The sequence below is a fragment of the Coregonus clupeaformis genome, chromosome 18, assembly GCF_020615455.1.
Source record: "Coregonus clupeaformis isolate EN_2021a chromosome 18, ASM2061545v1, whole genome shotgun sequence".
Classification (NCBI taxonomy): domain Eukaryota; kingdom Metazoa; phylum Chordata; class Actinopteri; order Salmoniformes; family Salmonidae; genus Coregonus; species Coregonus clupeaformis.
The window spans coordinates 53344570-53364718 of NC_059209.1; the positions used below are offsets into that span (position 1 = coordinate 53344570).

At 47.3% G+C, this 20149-nt stretch overlaps 1 protein-coding gene across 4 annotated transcripts in view; it reads right to left on the reverse strand.

Annotated features, from left to right (window-relative positions):
• Nucleotides 1-472: 472 nt before the first annotated feature.
• The window catches only part of LOC121573431 (ceramide transfer protein), a 54974-nt gene continuing 35297 nt past the window's right edge, over nt 473-20149 (reverse strand). For 2 of the 4 annotated variants that reach the window (XM_041885426.2, XM_041885435.2), the window contains exons 8-18: nt 18175-18267; nt 17718-17804; nt 17344-17436; nt 15161-15235; nt 3113-3208; nt 2761-2893; nt 2403-2473; nt 2177-2305; nt 1896-2025; nt 1454-1591; nt 473-999 (exon numbers count right to left, since the gene is read on the reverse strand). In XM_041885426.2, coding sequence (XP_041741360.1) covers nt 1464-1591; nt 1896-2025; nt 2177-2305; nt 2403-2473; nt 2761-2893; nt 3113-3208; nt 15161-15235; nt 17344-17436; nt 17718-17804; nt 18175-18267 — 1035 coding nt within the window. In that variant the 3' untranslated portion in view covers nt 473-999; nt 1454-1463. The remainder of the gene's footprint in view (nt 1000-1453; nt 1592-1895; nt 2026-2176; nt 2306-2402; nt 2474-2760; nt 2894-3112; nt 3209-15160; nt 15236-17343; nt 17437-17717; nt 17805-18174; nt 18268-20149) is intronic. The other 2 variants (XM_041885443.2, XM_041885449.2) reach the window with 1 other exon arrangement.

Sequence of the window (20149 nt, forward strand, 5' to 3'; positions counted from 1 at the left end):
GAAAAAAAATGTCCATCCCAACAACCCCATCTCCTCTGTCCTAAATGCCTTTGAAGCCAATGAAGAGGTCCATCTGAACACCCAATGCTGTGGTAGACTGTACATCAGCTGTATGTTACGTGCACATAACATGGTGAGTGTGAGGGGGGCAAACTCAACATCAACACTTGATTCCTTAGTGTTTATGGGTCACATTCAACAAATGACTTCAATCTTATCTATACCATAAATTCAGTTCGTTGTCATAAAGATCACCTTACTTTGAAAATAGAGACTAGTTATGTAGTTCTTCCAATTCGCCAACCCCCTTTACTTTCAACCCCTTAACAGTCCATTTACATTACATACACTGGTAAACAAATTGTCTGTACAATACATCACATCCATAGTGTTCCTTTACAGCTACTGTATAATGATCTACAAATATAGAGATTTTAGCCAAAAAGAGTGTACAGAGCTTTAGACTCCCCCATCAGACTCCAGGACAGGTCGTCACTAGGAGAGGACAAGACGAAGGCTAGCCATACTCTGCCTCAACACACTGCTCTCAGTCTGTCTACTTTCATTCTTTTTTTGTAGTAAAATTAGCAGCATGAAAACAATCAGTGGTTAAAGAAAACAAAAAAGTATAGTCAAAAATAATGCAATAATTGGAAATGTATAAAACAATTTACAAAAAGCAAAAAATTGGTTCAGGTGATTCAAAAATCGGCATAGAAATTCTTGAATTTATATACAAATACATATCCACGGACAGCTTGACGATGTTGGTTGTTTTTGTGGCTCAGGTGGCTAGCAACTACTGATAGAATAAAGCCCTAAACCAGTCTACTCATTTGATACGGATATTTCATCTGGGACATTTTGGACAGTGGAATCATGGGTAATATAGTTTGTGGAGACATTCTGGTTGACAGATGAATGGGTAATGTAGTCTGTGGGAGCCCCTTAAATGATGGGAAATGTAGCCATGTCTCTTCAGGACAAAATGTGTTCTGCCTGAGAGAAGAGGAGATGGAAAGTTACCAAAAATAACACAACTCTTATATGGCACACAATGATACTCCACTAAATCTGATTTATTAACTGTACTTGTGTGGTAGAGTGTAATTAAATGTCTATGGTCTGGAGGCGCCGTATGGAGGCTGTAACGCAATTGCAGAGCCTCCAGAGGCCAAATCAAGCTCCGTACAGCGATGCTGTGCATCTCCCAATTTATGTAACAATGCGGAGGGCTCCGTATAGCTCCGCATTGACATGATTGGTTGAAGGTAGGTGGGGGCGGGAGGTCCTGTATAAACACACTCACTTCCTTGACAACAGCTCTGCGAAGCGCAAATAGTATGAATGCCCTGACTTCTACCAAGGCCGTATCGCAGTAAATGCTGTACGGCCACTGCAGATGTCGGATTGACCATGCAGAGCCTTTAAGAGTTTGTTTGTTAGCGGTTACCTGTACAGGTTTAAAAGAGGATGGGTTTTCCACTGGTCTTCTCCTGGACATAGCCGGTGAAGCGTTTGAGGAACTTGGGGTACTCCCTCTTGGCCACGGCTCTGAGGACTGAGGCAGGGGCCCAGCCTCCAGGATTCACTAGGGAAAAACAACCACTCAGTCAATATATACACACACATACAAACAGTGAGCCTACATGGTGTGATAGAATCACTATACCAAACCATTCATCAACATTTAACTTTCATTCTCCACCCACACAAAGCTCTGCCATAAAGCTCCAAATACCAGAGCAGCTTTGTACATGGTCCAATATGGAACATAGAAGAAAACAGAAAAGAAAAAAGACATGTTGGTGGATAAACTTGACCAGGCTCATATGACAACCATGAACTCCCCACCTAGTGGGGACATGAAAGAGGACTTGAGCTGCTGTACTCACCGTTGGCCACGTAGGTGATCTTACAGAGGACGTTGTCTCTGCTGATCTCTTTGTTGCCCTCTGGAGGGCTCACCAGGGTCTGGCAGATCATGGCCACGTTGATTTTGGCACGGATACACCGGTTGGTGGGCTACAGAAAGTAAGAAAGTTGATGAAAAGGTAAGAGGAGAGCAGTAGCCCCCCCCTTCCAATTCTAAGAGTTTGATAGATCCCTAGCTCTATGCTGTCAGATGTTAAGAGCATGTATGGCAATAAGCTCTTTCTGTGTCTGTGGAACTCACCTGGGCGTTGTCGTGATCCACAGAGAAGTTGCAGACCAGCCACGTGTCTGGGTCATTCTCATTGGTCGCCAGGATCTTCCTGATAGCTGATAGGTAGAGGACGTCCCTCTGAGAGGCGGGCCATACTCTCTGAAACACAACCATTGGCTGTCAGCCAAAGACAACCCACATGTACGAGAGCCTGACAGACTAGGGTGAACCTGAAGAACTCCAGAGATATGATTACCTTGTGTGTCTGGTAGACTATAACAGCATTGTCTGAGAGCGTCTCCACCACGTTGAAGTTTTCAATGGTGGCTGGAAGAGAAGCAGACCAAGACTAGACAAATCAACAACAATTCAAGACATTGAGCCCTCCTGTAGCTCAGTTGGTAGAGCATGGCGCTTGCAACGCCAGGGTTGTGGGTTCGAATCCCACGGGGGGCCAGTATGAAAAATGTCTGCACTCACTAACTGTAAGTCGCTCTGGATAAGAGCGTCTGCTAAATGACAAAAAATGTTTTAAAAAATGGTGTGCAAAGTAACAAAATAAAAAGATGACACTAGTCTAAGAAGATAATCTGATGATGGATGAAGATACTCACTCTCCCAGTCGTTGCGTACATCCGTGTCCCAGAAGTAGTGGCACAACTCGTGTCCCGTCACACCCTTCACTGCATGGGTGGCTTTCAGAGGGTCCAGGACGATGCCGTTCTCCTCCACCTCTCTCCTGTACACCTGAGATAGCACACAGTCACATACATTAGCCATTATCGACCCATATTGGACCTATACACACTGACAGTAGCCATATTGGATCCATACACACTTCACTGTTTACAGTGAGCAGAGCATGTTAACCTCATCACTGTAGGTATAGTGTTCTATACTAGGCATGCAGGGGACAGTGTGTCTATTGTAGTATCTAGGTATGGTCTTCTATATCCTCATCCTCACCTTCATCTCACCCTCCTCCACCACCAGCTGCCAGTTGGCGTCTCCACCCATGTCCTGCAGGGAGTAAGTCATGTGATTCTGGACCATCTCCTCCACCTGAGACAGACACACAGACAAACAGCAGACAGACATCACATGTAGCAGGGCGTTCAGTCACTGTATTTTACTGTAACAGTCTCTGTCTGTACTACAGGCTGTTATTAGAGACACAGACAGAGCATCACCGTGAGGGAGGAGAATGTAAGGTACAGGATATACAGTACAGTTGATGTTCACATTGCTGCGGTCCATGCCTGCTCATGCAGAGAAAGTGGGAGGGAAGGAGGGGGGAGAGGAAGAATGGGATTACAACAGGAAACCAGTCATGCATTGCAACATCTGCTGAGCTCAGCACAGACCAAACAATGGATGGTGATCAGGGTCCTGGCCTCAGCTTTACTCTTTTTAATGCTGTGGCTAACTGAATACTGGCACATAGCTCCTCAAGGATATACGGTCTTCCTATAGAAGTTTTTTGCCAAATTCTAGAACTGTTGATTATTGAATCTTGGCCCATGACCACCTGTTGCATGGCGCAAATTTTTTTGTTTTGATTGTAGAGAACGCCATCATCAAGTTATAGCCAGTGGTTGTAGCTAGCTCCCCTTCCCCTGTCCCAAATGTGTCATTGGCACTCCAACCTGTGAAAGTTAGCAATACGCCACAAAGCGTTTAGTCTGCCGGAAAGCTAAAACAATACGAACAATTTAGCTACTAGAGGTGGGTGGCTAAGGGTCGAGTGCTGTGTTGTTATTTTTTGTTTGTTTTTAAAACAGGACAACATGCATTGATCACTGCGATGAAGGTCTGGCTACATTTCACTTCAGGTAACGTGAATGTGTTATTTGTCTAGCTAATCTGCTATCTAGCTATCCGTTTTTCACTCAGTGTCTGAAGGCCTAGCAATAGCGGTCTATTCTGTTAAAAGCCGTCTATGCCACCCAAAAAGCTAACTTTGTGCAACAGGAAAATACATCTGATTGTGGGTTGCTGTAACATCTCTAGCTAGCTAGCCAGTAACTAACTAGCTAATAGGCTTTGGCAGTATACCATATAACATATACCGGGGTATTTTAGAAATAGCCACAGGATGTTTTTTCAATACCGTTGAAACAATTTCCTTAAAATACAAATAAAGTAATTTGTAGCTAAGTTTTAAGTAAATACCTGCAGTCAACTTGTGGAATATGTTAGGAGATCAAGAAGATTGCGTTCATCATTTCTCCTGTCACATAATTTTTCATTATGAAGTTTACCAGTAGTCCCCGTTCTATATCGTGGAGCTCCGCCCCATAGGGGAGCTCTGCTCCTATTGGTTTACCCACTGCCCTAAGGCAGCATCAGCCTGAGACAAAATTATGCACACACCTGCAGCCAATAGGAGTACAGGTGTCCCTATAAGAGGGGATGCCTCCCCTCAATCAGCCTCCCTTTATCTTCAGCGACTGGACTAGACTGAAGAAGCCAAGAAGAGACGAAGAAAAGAAGAGAAGACGCCGTCGAATTTCCAGTCATCGACTTCGTCCTAAAATGAGCACACCAGGAGATTTTCCACCCCCAAAAGCTATTTTCAGAGCTCAATGCAGATGCTCCTCCATGGCGGCTGCTGACTCCCACGACTTATGTTTTGTGTGTCTAGGGTCCCAGCATGCCAAAGAGGGCGTCTGCAGTCCCCCTAACTGCGCCTCCTGCGCCCTCCTTTCTAAAAAGGAGAGGAAGCAGCATTGGGCGTTTTTTAGGGAGGATATCCCCCTAGAGGACGTGCTGTCGATACTAGCCTCTGCTTCAGAGGCATCATCCGACGGCGCAGACTCAGGGGATGATGGGGACTATGAGGAGGCTGACATTCCAATGGAACAGTCAGACCCCGTCCCTCATACATTCAAGCCCCCCTTTCCTTTGGTTAGAGAGAGGGCTTGTAGTTCCTATGGTGATGACGACACGGGCTCTGAGAAGTCAGAAGCCCTGTCCTTCACCGCAGCGTCTCTGAGAACGGACATTCCGGGTCTCATTGAGAGAGCTGCTAGACGGCTGGAAATACCGCTGCCCCCTATTCCCTCCGCACCGGAGGTTGACTTAATGGAGGGCGGCCCCTATTCCAGGCCAAGAAGAGCGGCAGAGCCTTTAGCTCCTGCCATGCCTTCATTGGCGAAATACGTCGAAGGCTCATGGGGAGGCACCTTTAGCGGCGCTGTCGCCGGCTAAAACGTACCTCCCATTCACTAGAGTGGAGGGAAGGTTCCAGGGCCAAGCTAAGGGAATCCCCAGGTTAGAGAGCGCCATGGCGGCGTATCTCGTACCGGGTTCGAGTCCCTGGCCCTCTTCCAAGAAAGCCACGTTGCCATCTCAGAAGGACCGTCTCACAGCACAGCTGTTAGAGAAGTCCTTCAATTTGGGAGCCAAGCTGTAGCAGCAGCTAACAACATTGCCCTCTTGGCAGCCGCTCTGTCCCGTTTAACCACGGGTAAGACAGAGCTGGAGCCAGAGGAGGTGGAGGAGGCGTCTAGAATTTCTGGCGCCATCCTACACCTAACACAGGCATCGGCCGTCTGCTCGGGGAGGTCCATGGCCACCTCGGTGGTCGCGGAGCGACACCTCTGGTTGTCACTGACAACCATGAAGGAAGCAGACAGAACGTCCCTGTTGAACGCCCCCCTCTCTGACGACGGGCTCTTTGGAGTCGCCGTCAAAGAGGCGACAGAGGTTTTCCAAACTGGACGAGGAAAAGAAGCAGCTGGCCAGACACCTGCCACTGGCAGGGAGGTTAGGCCCTGCACCGTCTCGTAAACCATCCACTTCCGCCCCCAGAGTAGACGGGATCTACAGCGAGGCGGCGTATCCGGCGTCAGTCGGCGGCCACAGGAGGCAGGAGAGCGGGCCCAGCCCCCCAGCAGCCACGGTGGCCCCATTGCAGCCGGCGAGGGAGGTGGTGAGAGCGCCGACCTGGGCCCCTAAGGAGGCCACAAGAGGAGGCGCACATGACGGGATGCGGGGAGCGAATGGAGGACACGCCATCCTTGAACGTGACCACTGTTCCCCCACCCTTCGGTTGAAGGGATGGGTGATGATGTAAATGCTTTTGTTGATGTGTTTAATAAAGAGTTGGCTCCACCTGACTTTGTCAAAAAAGAGCCCCTTTTCCATAATACGTCCGAGAGCGTTCAAATCTCACCCTCTCTCCCTTACCACTCTAAGCGCCGCTCAGCCCACCAAGGGTGCGTTGCTGAACAGGCATTCAGAGTAGGTTCACATAACACTTCAGGTATTAGAAGTGCTTCACATAGCAGACGGCAGTCTCTGTCAGACTCTGACATGATGACGCAGTCGCTATTTGGGGATGGCGCACTATCACAGACTAAGGTCTCTGTTAGTACGACCCAGACCCATGCTGCGTTCAAGGAGGGCCCGATTACCACGGTCACGAAGGTGCCCAGTGTATCGGCGCCCCCACTTTTTTCTGAACGCGCCAAGGCTCACCACACTGAGTGTAGTTAAGCCCACCAGAGGTGCAGAGCTGAACGCACACAGGAGGTGAAAGGAGGAATAATACCTAGACGCCGTCTTGGTTTATCTCAAAGAGACCTCACATTACAGACTCCAAGGAGTACTGTAGTGAGTGCCTCTCATAGCAGGCTGCAGTCTCAGTCAGGAGACATGGTGACGCAGCCACTATTTGGGGATGGCGCACTATCGCAGACTAAGGTCTCGGTTAGTGCGATTCAGACCCATGCTGCGTTCACGGAGGGCCCGATTACCACGGTCACGAAGGTGCCCAGTGTATCGGCGCCCCCACTTTCCGTTGAACGCGCTAATACTCACCACACTGAGCGTGACTCAACCCACCAGAGGTGCAGAGTTGAACACACACAGAAGGTGAAGGGTAAGACGGTATCAAGGCGCCGCCTTGTGTTACCTCATATTACAGACTTCGAGGAGTATTGTAGTGAGTGGCTCTAATAGCGGTTTGCAGTCACCTACGATGACGCAATCGCTTGCTGGGGATGGTGCCCTGTCGCAGGCTGTGGCCTCGGTCAGTGCAATTCAGACCCGTGCTGCGTTCACGGAGGGCAGGAATACGACGGTTACGGGTTTAACTGACGTTTCTGCCCCCCCTTTTGGTTCAGAATGCACTAATGTTTCCTCTCCCTTTCTTGGGAGGCCCGCCTTGGGCTGTTCCACCACCTCAGTGTTGGGGAACAGCGGCGGCAAGGGCCATAGAGGAATACAGGTCCTTCCTACTGAATGTACCACAGCTTCGCGCTCGGCCGCTTTCTCTGTATTGCTGGCAGTGGCAGCTGCACCCTCTCACGCTGGCTACAACAGACGTTGCAGAAGGGTTATGCTCTCCAATTCCATCGGACCCCACCCCCATTCAGGGGAGTGGTGGAGACGGTGATGAAAACGCCCGAAAAAGTGGCCGCTCTGGTTTCAGAGATTACGGAACTTTTGGCGAAGGAGGCGGTCACAGTGGTTCCCCAGGAGCAAAGGAACAAGGGGCTATATTCGCCCTACTTCCTAGTGCCAAAAAAGACGGGGGGAATGAGGCCAATATTGGATTTACGCATTCTCAACGAAAGCGTAACCAAACGGCCCTTTCGAATGCTAACGACAAAACGTCTGCTGGAATGTGTCCAGAAAGGAGACTTTTGTACGAGCATAGACCTAAAGGACGCGTACTTTCATGTGCCGGTACAGCCACGTAACAGGAAGTTTCTGCGATTCGCCTTTCAAGGTGTGGCGTACGAATACACAAGGATGAAATTCGGGTACGCCCTGGCACCTCGCACGTTTTCCAAGTGGAGGCGGCATTGGAGGCGGCTTTGGAGCCGTTGCGTCGTCAGGGAATACGGCTACTAGCCTACCTAGACGACCTACTGGTTCTCGCCCCGTCAGCAGAGCTGGCGATCACTCACACAACACAGACAGTGATTCATCTCACACGTCTGGGGTTCGCTGTGAATTGGAAAAAGAGCACGCCCTGGCCCAGTCATCAGATTGTCTACCTGGGGATACAGCTAGACACTGTAATGATGAGGGCTCGAATTTCGGACCCCCGAAGGGTAGCCTTGTTGCTAGCCCTGAGGAAGTGTCGTCCGAATCACACGGTGACGGCGCTGTCGATCATGTCACTCTTGGGTCTCATGTCGTCAGCCCACTCTGTGGTTCCGCTGGGACTCCTGCACATGCGCAGGATGCAGCGATGGTTCGCTCAACTGAGACTAGACCCGTTGCGTCAACGTCATCGGTTGGTGGTGGTTCCCCTCTCGCTCAGTGCAGATCTGAACTATTGGAGAGACCCGCGCGTTCTCACGCACGGAGTCCCGATAGGCAAAGTGTCCTCTTACATCCCAGTGTTCACAGATGCGTCTCTGACGGGATGGGGAGGGACATGTCAGACCCAAGCGATAGGAGGTGTGTGGCCTCCTTCGAGTCGCCACATCAACCTCTTGGAGTTGGAAACGGTTCGACTGGTTTTGACCCACTTCGCGTCTACCCTTCGGGGTCGCGATGTGCTGGTCTGGTCAGACAACCGGACCACAGTAGCCCACATAAATCGCCAGGGAGGAGTCAGGTCTCCTGCTCTCCATCGGGCGGCAGAGGAATTGTGGCTGTGGGCTCACGAGCACCTTCGCTCATTGAGAGCAGCACACATTCCGGGCTACTTGAACGTAGGAGCAGACCTCATGTCAAGAGGGGGTCCTTGAGACGACGAGTGGTGTCTGCATCCGGACATTGTTCTCCAAATTTGGGAACAGTTCGGGAGAGCCGAGGTGGATCTATTCGCGTCACGTGTGAACGCGCAATGTCCCCTATGGTTCTCTCTAAGGGAACAGGAAGAACCGCCACTAGGAAGAGACGCCTTTGCGCATCACCCGTGGCCGAGAGTTCTTCTGTATGCATTCCCTCCGCTGTCCTGCATTCTCCCACTGTTAGCCAGGGTGAGATCAGGAGGGCTGTCAGTGATACTGGTAGCTCCCGATCGCCCAGGGGCTCCTTGGTTTGCGGAGATGAGTCAGATGTTGATTGCGCCACCTTGGCCAATTCCACATCGACGGGACGCGTTGTCTCAGGCGGGGGGCACGATAGGGCGGTTGCCCATAATCGGCCAACCACTGAAGGCCTGGCTGCTGAGAGGGACAGGCTAGAGCGCCGTGGGTTATCTGATGCGGTGATCAGGACCATACAGGGTTCACATGCCAGTTCCACTTCTAAGATGTACGCCAGTAGATGGAACGTGTTTTCACAATGGTGTCACACAAGGTGTAGACCCCATGAGCTGTCAGGTTGAGAGTATTCTCTCTTTCCTACAGCTTATGTTTGACAAGCAGCGATCGCCCGCCACCATTAAGGTGTTTGCAGCGGCGATTTCAGCTTGTCATGAGGGGTTTGGCAGAGACACTGTCTTTAGCCACCCTCTAGTGAAACGTTTCCTATTAGGAACGCGGCGGCTTAGGCCAACACCTAGAGCCACGCTTCCTCAGTGGGATTTGGCTCTGGTACTCGAAGCGCTATGTAAGTCGCCGTTCGAGCCATTGAATCAAATACCCCTCAAGATGCTGTCTTTGAAGACAGCGCTGTTGCTCGCTTTGACTACGGCTAAGCGTGTTAGTGATTTGTGTGCTCTTTCGACAAGACCCGACTGCCTGGCCATTAATGGCGATCTGAGCAGAGCGGTGTTACGTCCTAACCCGGCATTTGTGCCGAAGGTTATTAGGAGTTCATAGATCACAGACCGTGGAGCTGTGGGCTTTTTCTCCTCCTCCTCATAGAGAGAGGAGTGAAGAAAGGCTCCATCGCCTGTGCCCAGTACGCGCCTTGGCGTGTTACGTTGAGCGCACAGCAGCGATTAGGTCATCGCCTCAGCTGTTTGTGTGTCATGGTGCGGCTGCACTAGGTAGACCACTTTCGAAACAGCGTCTGTCTCATTGGCTCTGTGAGAGCATTGAGACAGCTTATGAGGCAGCAGGGCGACAGTTGCCTCAGGGTATCAGAGCTCACTCCACTCGTGGAGTAGCAGCTTCTACTGCCCTTTTCAGAGGAACAGGGGTAGAGGATATATGTAGAGCGGCGTCATGGTCAACACCGTCTCCATTTATCAGTTTCTATCTCTTGGATATGTCTTCTAACTCTTTGGCTCAGTCTGTACTCAGCGTGGCTGAAGGGAGACTTTGAGCTAGGAGGAGAGGAATGCAGGACTGTGGAGACAGGGTCTCTATCACGTCCGCTTCCGATAGAAGGACATATTTTTGGCATGACTCCTGACTGACAGGTTCAGTACAGTAGAGGTCATGTATTGATCTGCCCACCAGTGTTTCACTGGAGTGAGGCGGGATGATGAGGGATAATAGTAGTAACCTGGGTTACGATACTATTAGACCGGTCATGACATTTGGACAGAATGTGACGTCATCTATCTGCTTGTTCAGATTAGTATGAATCATGTTCTGGGATCTGCCCACTAATCTCTGGGGTCCATTGATTGAGTGAGGCGGCCTACCGTGTACACAATGTAGAGTGACACTTTGTGTCATTCCATTAGTGGTCGGTAGTATTGTAACAGGATACTGAGGTACCATCTATCTGCTAGTTCAGATTAGTATGGCCTGTATTCTGGTGATCTGCCCACTAGTCATTGGTGTTGCCATTGGACTAGGTGGGGCGGGTCTTTAACCGATGACGCGGTATATTGTGACGCCTGTATGGGTACAGTGGTTACAGTACTGCGGGAATTGGTTGCAGCCATTGCTAGGCCTGACCTTTTCATTTTGATGGGAAGTGTTGGGCTCGGCAGGGAGTACATTTTGGAGCGCTACGCTCCGCCTTAAGCCAATAGGAGCAGAGCTCCCCTATGGGGCGGAGCTCCACGATATAGAACGATTAGTTACCGGAGTGTAACTCCAGTTCTATGAGTGGAGCGGAGCCCCATAGGGGAGCTCTGCTCCTATTGGTTTACCCACTGCCCTAAGGCAGCATCAGCCTGAGACAAAATTATGCACACACCTGCAGCCAATAGGAGTACAGGTGTCCCTATAAGAGGGGATGCCTCCCCTCAATCAGCCTCCCGAGATATTTATCTTCAGCGAGACTAGAGAGGGTCGGCAGGGCCTTAAGTCCTATGGGGCTCCGCTCCACTCATAGAACTGGAGTTACACTCCGGTAACTAATCGTTCACGTGGGGTTCGTTTCCAAGCACACAACGACGAGAAACCAGAGCCGTGTGAATCACTCACTGTCTAGTTACAGTATGGAATTCACAACCAAATGTTTGCCAGCTAGATATCGTATAACTAAGTTAACTGTCTAAAATGTGCTAAATGCTCTGCAGTTGTGCATTTGGTTTGCAAATTTAGTTGCTAGTTAGCTATCTAGCTAAGTGGTTTGCTTCTTCTACAATCAAATGAAAGAGGCATACATATGTCCAGTATTTGTTTTTGTTTAATATTGATGAGGAGGAGTAACTTGGAACGATTTGGCTTTGGACAATTCATTAGCCTAGGCAGCACTATCTAACAAGTCATATTCATCTTGGGGGTCTGTGGGTTATAATCAAAGTGAAATGTGTCCCATCAACATTGTGCTGATATTTAAACAAATGCCTGTGCAGAGGAATCTAATGTGTTTTCAGACAATAATGCTCTATGGTAGACATATTTTTCCTGGAGTGGACTGCATGGGGAGCCAGCTTGTGTTGTCAGGGCTGTCTAACCTTTTCTAGATGGACAATATGCTGGATAAAGAAGAATTTAATACAACTTTATAATCCAGTAGTTAGAATGGAAAATGTGTCTTCTCCCTTTCCCAACACCAACAAATACACAGAAGTTGACACAGGGTCAGCAGCAGTGCAGAGTCCCTGGATGGAGTGAAATTGTGGGGGGTTAGGTGCCTTTCAAGGGCATAATGGCAGATGATGGTGCACAGGATCAATGACCAGCAGCATTCCAGCTGCCAGTTCAGTTCCATTTTTGCGTTGCCTGGCCCAGGACTTATACCAGCAACCTTGCAGCTGCTGGTTTGCCTCTCCAAACTGTGTTATTTTGTCCTAACACTACACAGCTGATTCAAATGATCAACGTATCAAGCTTTGATGATTTGAATCAGATGGCTAGTGCTAAGGCAAAACCAAAAATGTGCATTGGGTCCCTAGGACCAGGAAACACTGCTCTAGGGCTAGGCTACTACAGGAGCAATGAATGAGTGTGGTGCCATGACTACAATGGTTCAAGCCCAGGACGACACAAAAATGGAACTGAACTGGCAGCTGGAAGGCTCCCATGTACCATCTCCTGCCATTGTGCCCTTGAGCAAGGCACTTAAACCCCCACAATTGCTCTCCACCCAGGGGTGCTGCACTGCAGGGTGTTGGGAAAAGCAGAAGGCACATTTCTGTTCTAAGCAATGGACAATAAAGTATTATATTTTCCTCCAGGTTCTAGTCCAAAAATTGGTGGTCTGTTGATATCCCTCTAGTGGTGTGGAGGGCTGTGCTTTGGCAAAGTGGGTGGGGTTATATCCTGCCTGGTTGGCCCTGTGCGGGGGTATCGTCGGACGGGGCCACAGTGTCCCCCGACCCACCCATCTCAGTATCTATGCTGCAATAGTCTATGTGCCGGGGGGCTAGGGTCAGTCTGTTATATCTTGTATTTCTCCTGTCTTATCTAGTGTCCTGTGTGAATTTAAGTATGCGCCCTCTAATTCTCTCCCCCTCTCCTTCCCGGAGGACCTGAGCCCTAGGATCAGGACTACCTGGCCTGATGACTCCTGGCTGATCCCAGTCCACTTGGTCGTGCTGCTGCTCCAGTTTCAACTGTTCTGCCTGCGGCTAGGGAACCCTGACCTGTTCAACAAACGTGCTACTTTGTCCTGGACCTGCTGTTTTCGACTCTCGCTCGCTCTCTCTACCGCACCTGCTGTCTCGACCTCTGAATACTCGGCTATGAAAAGCCAACTGACATTTACTCCGGAGGTACTGACCTGTTGCACCCTCTACAACCACTGTGATTATAATTTGACCCTGCTGGTCATCTATGAAGGTTTGATCATCTTGAAGAACAATCTGGCCTTAAATGGCCATGTACTCTTATAATCTCCACCCGGCACAGCCAGAAGAGGACTGGCCATCCCTCAGAGCCTGGTTCCTCTCTAGGTTTCTTCCTAGGTTCCTGCCTTTCTAGGGAGTTTTTCCTAGCCCCCGTGCTTCTACATCTGCATTGCTTGCTGTTTGGGGTTTTAGGCTGAGTTTCTGTATAGCACTTTGTGACATCTGCTGATGTAAAAAGGGCTTCATAAATACATTTGATTGATACCGCTGTTGTTACATTTACATTTTAGTCATTTAGCAGACGCTCTTATCCAGAGCGACTTACAGGAGTCTCAATTATACAAGTATTCCTTGTATTGTACTACACTGCCATTAATGTACAGTATGTATGTATGGCTACTATTTAATTGTGCTATGTAAACTATCCTGTATGTTCACAACAAATAAACTTTGACTTTATTACTATGCCTACTTAAATATTTGACACTGTGCAAGACTGTCTATTACTATGCCTACTTTGAGTATTATTGTGAATGACTTGTTTATTGTGAAAGATTGTGAGACACTAAGAAATCGCATTATAACATGTTTACTTTGCCAACAAATGAGAGAACCAAAATGAGAGAGCTGAAATGATCATTTTGAACTTGAGATAGGTTAAATGGAATACTAACTGAAATCTGGACACTGACTGGCCTATAACATCTCACATGTAGCCTAATGTGAAATTAACTCCTGACGCACCAAATGTTTTTGTCTCGGGAAAAGGAGTGGAGCAATATAGTAAGCTTTATTTCTTTCAGTATCTCGAACAAATGCAAATATGGGTGTCTTATTCAGGGATTGACCCTTTACATAACAGCTCAGTATTTCAACCACGTAGAATATGCATCAATGAAGTGAATTATCAGAAACTTGAATTATAGTTTCACTGCTTTTAAATCTCAAAATGTTTGCAAGGGAAGTATATTTAGGCTACCCTGTTTAGAGCTATTGCATTTTCTCCGATCCCGTCGAGAAGCGCAACATTGAAAGAGAAAGCTTTACAGATGTCAGCTAGATGATTTATGCATTCATGCTATCATTTAATACATTTTTTCTTGTAATGTATAATTATGTATTTGTCTTCTAGGGCAACAAGTTATGACTGAAGAGAAGCTGCAAGGCCTATTTGACTAAAATAGCCTATCAGATTTCGGAAATTATGTTTTGTTTTTTTACAACCCTTTGAAAAAAGTTCTCCCACCGTTTCTGCCGGTCATTCAAGGAGGCTACCATATAGGCTACAGTGTCAGCTGCACCCCTCCCCTGTATGGCCCGTTGCTTCTCGCCACTATCCAGGCCAAGTAGCAACGTCCTCTGAAGTGTCTGGCTGGCTAGCTCCGCCTCTGACTTCTCCATACACTGACTAAGCTACATGTAACCCTGTTTTCCCTCTTTATACGTAGACTTTGTTTACTTTTCTTCTTGTAACATGCACTTGACATGTTGAGGTCTCCGGGGCAGCTAGCTAGCAGGATGTATAGTGGGGTCATGCGTTCTAAATTAGTTTATTGTTTACGTTCAAAAAAAGGTCTATAGTTAAATAATGTTGTTGTTGCATAGTTTTATTGAATCATTGTATCTAAGCTGCTTTGTAGCTCAGCTTGCCTAACTGTGTGCATTGATAACTTCGACTCCTAATGATTTTGCTAAAGGAATGTTGATGAAAATGGATCCATTCAGGGCAGCTCTGGACAGAGGGAGGGAAGGCAACACACATGAAGTGCATCAGAAAGAGATGGAAAGACACAATGGGTTAAAGGACAGGTTATATAAGACAGTGTGGAAGACGGTAAAACACAGTCAAGTTCAATGTATGTATTACAATTCCTAGTCATTCACATGCAGTCAGTCTCAGCCAGTAGAGTGCAGTGTAATGTGCATTCGCAGGAGGCAGGTGGCGCTCTGTTCAACACATACGGTACCTGCACGCTGAATCTGTGAACATCATCTGAGGCACTGACTAGTGCAACGGAGGACAGGGAAGAATAGCTATGGGGCTATGCAGCAGAGGAAGCGGAGAGGGGGAGAAAGTGTGTGGGGGGGAAAGAGTGAGATAGGAATGGGGAAAGGGGAGGTAGGGGGAGAGAAAGAGAAATAAACAGGTGAGGAGAGTGAAAGAGGGGAAAAGTAGAGAAACATCCAGGGAATGAGACCAGGCATGCCACCACACATGAAAGACGAGCAGAGAGGGATACCACCCTTCACTACATGAAAGGGATTACGCAAATCAAAGAGACTAAATCATTATTTAGCTGTCGTACACGTCGATCCAGATCATCCCAAACATGCTCAATGGGTGACATGTCTGGTGAGTATGCCACCATGAACACTGTTCACACGACGCCATACACACTGTCTGCCATCTGCCCGGTACAGTTGAAACTAGGATTAATCCGTGAAGAGCACACTTCTCCAGCGTGCAGGGGCCATCGAAGGTGAGCATTTGTCCACTGAAGTCGGTTACTACACAGAACTGCAGTCAGGTCAAGACCCTGGTGAGGACGACGAGCATTCCTGCAGTCAGCATGCCAATTGCACGCTCCCTCAAAACTTGAGAAATCTGTGGCATTGTGTTGCGTGACAAAACTGCACATTTTAAAATGGCCTTTTATTGTCCCCAGCACCTGTGTAATGATCATGCTGTTTAATAAGCTTTTTGTGCATATGGAACATTTCTGGGATCTTTTATTTTAGGTCACGAAACATGGGACCAACACTTTACATGTTGTGTTTATATTTTTGTTCAGTATACATTCATTTCAGGAGAAGGGGGGATTCAACTTTGTATTTAAGTAGATATAAGTGTACCCAATAGCAGTCTGTAATTTTTACATGAAGTGAGTAAAGTTGATAATCATTGTATGAGGAGGAGAAGCTTCATTTCCAAAAGTTTCAAGTGGTCAAAACCATTCGTTATTAAGACAGGGGTGTCACCAAAAAACTGTGTTGTATTCATTAGGTATGTCGTAGGTAATTTTCGAAGATAAAAAAACATCTACAAAAATGACTATTATTAAAATAACCGTGGGTACAGTGCATTCGAAAATATTCTGACCCCTTGACTTTTTCCACATTTTGTTACGTTACAGCCTTATTCTAAAATGGATAAATCAAAATCCTCAGCAATCTACACACAATACCCCATAATGACAAAGCGAAAACAGTTGTTTTGACATTTTTGCAAATATAAAAAACAGAAATACCTTATTTACATACAGTGGTGTGAAAAAGTGTTTGGCCCCTTCCTGATTTGTTATTTGTTTGCATGTTTGTCACACTTAAATGTTTCAGATCATCAAACAAATGTAAATATTAGTCAAAGATAACACAAGTAAACACAAAATGCAGTTTTGAAATTAAGGTTGTTATTATTAAGGGAAAACAAAATCCAAACCTACATGGCCCTGTGTGAAAAAGTGACTCCTGCCCATCCAACCTGACAAAGCTTGAGAGGAACTGCAGAGAAGGGAGAAACTCCCCAAATACAGGTGTGCCAAGCTTGTAGCGTCATACCCAAGAAGGCTGTAATCACTGCCAAAGGTGCTTCAACAAAGTACTGAGTAAAGGGTCTGTAATATTTTGCTTCAGGCATCACTACAGATCCGGGGTCGATCCCAGGCTGTGTAGCAGCCGGCCGCGACCGGGAGACCCATGAGGCGGCGCACAATTGGCCCAGCGTCATCTGGGTTAGGGGAGGGTTTGGCCGGCCGGGATGTCCTTGTCCCATCGCGCTCTAGCGACTCCTGCGGCGGGCTGGACACATGCACGCTGACACGGTCGCCAGTTGTACAGTGTTTCCCCAGAAGGCTGTAATCACTGCCAAAGGTGCTTCAACAAAGTACTGAGTAAAGGGTCTGGTAATATTTTTATTTTTTTTATACATTTGCAAACATTTCTAAAAGCCTGTTTTTGCTTTGTCATTATGGGGTATTGTATGTAAATTGATGAGGGGGGAAAACAATTTAACCCATTTTAGAATAAGGTTGTAACGTAACAAAATGTTGAAAAAGTCAAGGGGTCTGAATACTTTCCGAATGCACTGTACATGACAATTTTTCATCACAAATTCCATAATCGCCACAGCCCTATGTTTGTGTGTGTGTACCTGTTTGGCGAAGCGGTGGGTTCCGATGGTGGAGTATGTGTCTCCAGGAGGGACTGGGGTAAGTCTGGGTATCCTCACCTTGTCTGACTGACACTGAGAATGAACACACAACCACACATTAACACCACAGACAACTCACATTACTCTCAGAATATGCTCTCATAATACACTCAGTTGTCTAATCCCAAATCGATCACACCTGTAGGTCCAATTCAATCACACCTGTAGGTCCAATATCTAGATTCTAGATCTGAAAGGAAAGGACATGTTTTCTCTCTGGTAGGCAAGGTGGAAAATCGGCCATATAGACGTTTCAGATCTATACAGAATGCCGGCAGGTGGGAACTAGCGAACAGAATAAAATAGTAACGTACCTGCTCCTCTATCTTGTCTTGTCTGTCCAGGGCAGCTTCCACCGCATCAAAGAACTCATCCTCATTGATGAGACTGTTAGGACCCTCCTGTTGAAACAATATCATGAGAAGGCACAACAAATTACGACAGATGTACTGCTTCCAGGATGTAGAATCTTGTACCCAAATCAATGTCATGCAACAGGAATCAATGCCCCGCAATCTGACTGGTATATACCCACTATGACTAATACAATGGCATAGCCATGAGCTGTAATATGTCAATTTTATAGTATAGTATCTATACTCATAATCAAGTGGAAATAAATATTTAGCATTCTTGTCTCTTCTCACTTCCTTAGTCATTACTAAGTCAGATACCTGTGATAACTCATGTGGATTGGTTCCAGTATTCATCATCACTACAGGTGGAAGTGTCAGGAGAGTTTTGGCAGTTTCAAAGGTTTGGAATTCTTACCTCGTAGTCGGGGCCTCCATAGTGAGATTTCTTCTTCAGTTCACTCAAGGCCGACTTATAGGCATCCTCCACCCTTCTCCTCTTCTCCAGCTCCTGAATACACACACACAGTCACAATTGGTCAACTGGAAGGAACATTGTTCACGAAGAGGCTATAAGCTTCTGGTAAGATAAATCGCCAACTCAAATCTAACTCTCAATTAGTGTTGCAACGGTATACTGGTAACACGGTAAGACAGTACAAAAACGTCATGATACTTTTTAGAATATTATATTACCAAATTCTTAGGCCATGCCGATCTAAAGAAAGTTCTGGCGCCTGTTGTGTTGAGTCTTAAAAATAAAAATACATCTGTTGAATTTAAGCAACAGCTACTAGTCTCATATGCACCGGTCCAATAATATCCACTTCACTTTCATGTACATTTCACGTGTGGCAGCTGTAATCAGCCAGCCGCATCCCTATCAGTCCTCACTCACCTGCTTCTCTCTGGCCGATCTTCCTGTGCATCTATTCCTCCATCCGTTTTTAAATATAATGTAGCCTTGATGGTGACCGGGGTTGCTGACCCTGATGGGTCTTCTGTTGTTAAGATTTATACATTTGTTCTAAGGAACTGCATCGCAGTGCTTCAGGCGTCACTACAGATCCGGGTTCGATCCCGGGCTGTGTAGCAGCCGGCCGCGACCAGGAGACCCATGAGGCGGCACACAATTGGCCCAGCATCGTCCGGGTTAGGGGAGGGTTTGGCCGGCCGGGATGTCCTTGTCCCATCGCGCTCTAGAGACTCCTGCGGCGGTCCGGGCACATGCACCCTGACACGGTCGCCAGCTGTATGGTGTTTCCTCCGACACATTGGTGCGGCTGGCTTCTGGGTTAAGCGAGCAGTGTGTCAAGAAGCAGTGCGGCATGGCAGGGTTGTGATTCAGAGGACGCATGGCTCTCGACCTTCACCTCTTCCGAGTCCGTACGGGAGTTGTGGCGATGGGACAAGATTAACTACCAATTGGATATCACGAAATTGTGGAGAAAAAGGGGTCAAAAGTACCCCCCAAAATAATCTATATACAGAATATATATTTTTTATAAATTTGTTACATTGGAGCAGAGCGAGCAAAGTTGATACATTGTATAATTTCATTGCCTGTTATAACCAAGAGCACAGGCCAGTCTGAGTAGACTTTGCAAGGTCGCTGTCATGCAACCTCTGAGATACTCCTGAGTGGCGCAGTGGTCTAAGGCACTGCATCGCAGTGCTAACTGTGCCACTAGATCCTGGTTCGAATCCAGGCTCTGTCGCAGCCGGCCGCGACCGGGAGACTCATGGGCGGCGCACAATTGGCCCAGCGTCGTCCAGTGTAGGGGAGGGAATGGCCGGCAGGGATGTAGCTCAGTTGATAGAGCATGGCGTTTGCAACGCCAGGGTTGTGGGTTCGATTCCCACGGGGGGCCAGTATAAAAAAATAAAATATATATATATAAATATATATATATATATATATATATATATATATATGTATTCACTAACTGTAAGTCGCTCTGGATAAGAGCGTCTGCTAAATGACTAAAATGTAAAATGTAAATGTAAAGCCAGAGGGAAAATGGAGCACAGCTTCGTGACAGGCATGCTTGCAGCAAAGAAAATGTATTGTCTCGAGCGCATTTTATATAATTTCACAAAACATGTCGCAGGCCGTTTTAAACTAATCCTGGGTCGCTAATTATTGGTTTGATCACGAACAACCTTGTTCAGTCGCGTTACCTAGCTAGCTTACAACCAGTTAACTTGACAGTAGGTCTAAGCAATTTTGATTGGCACAGATAGAAAGAAAAGCCCATTGGGCACAGACGTCAGTTCAACATCTAGTTTTGATATACATTTGGTTAAGTTGTCAACTAACGTGAATTCAACACTAACGTGTGTGTTAACTGAAGAGTAAAGAAGGTTTCATGCAGTGTTTTCCCCTTACTGCC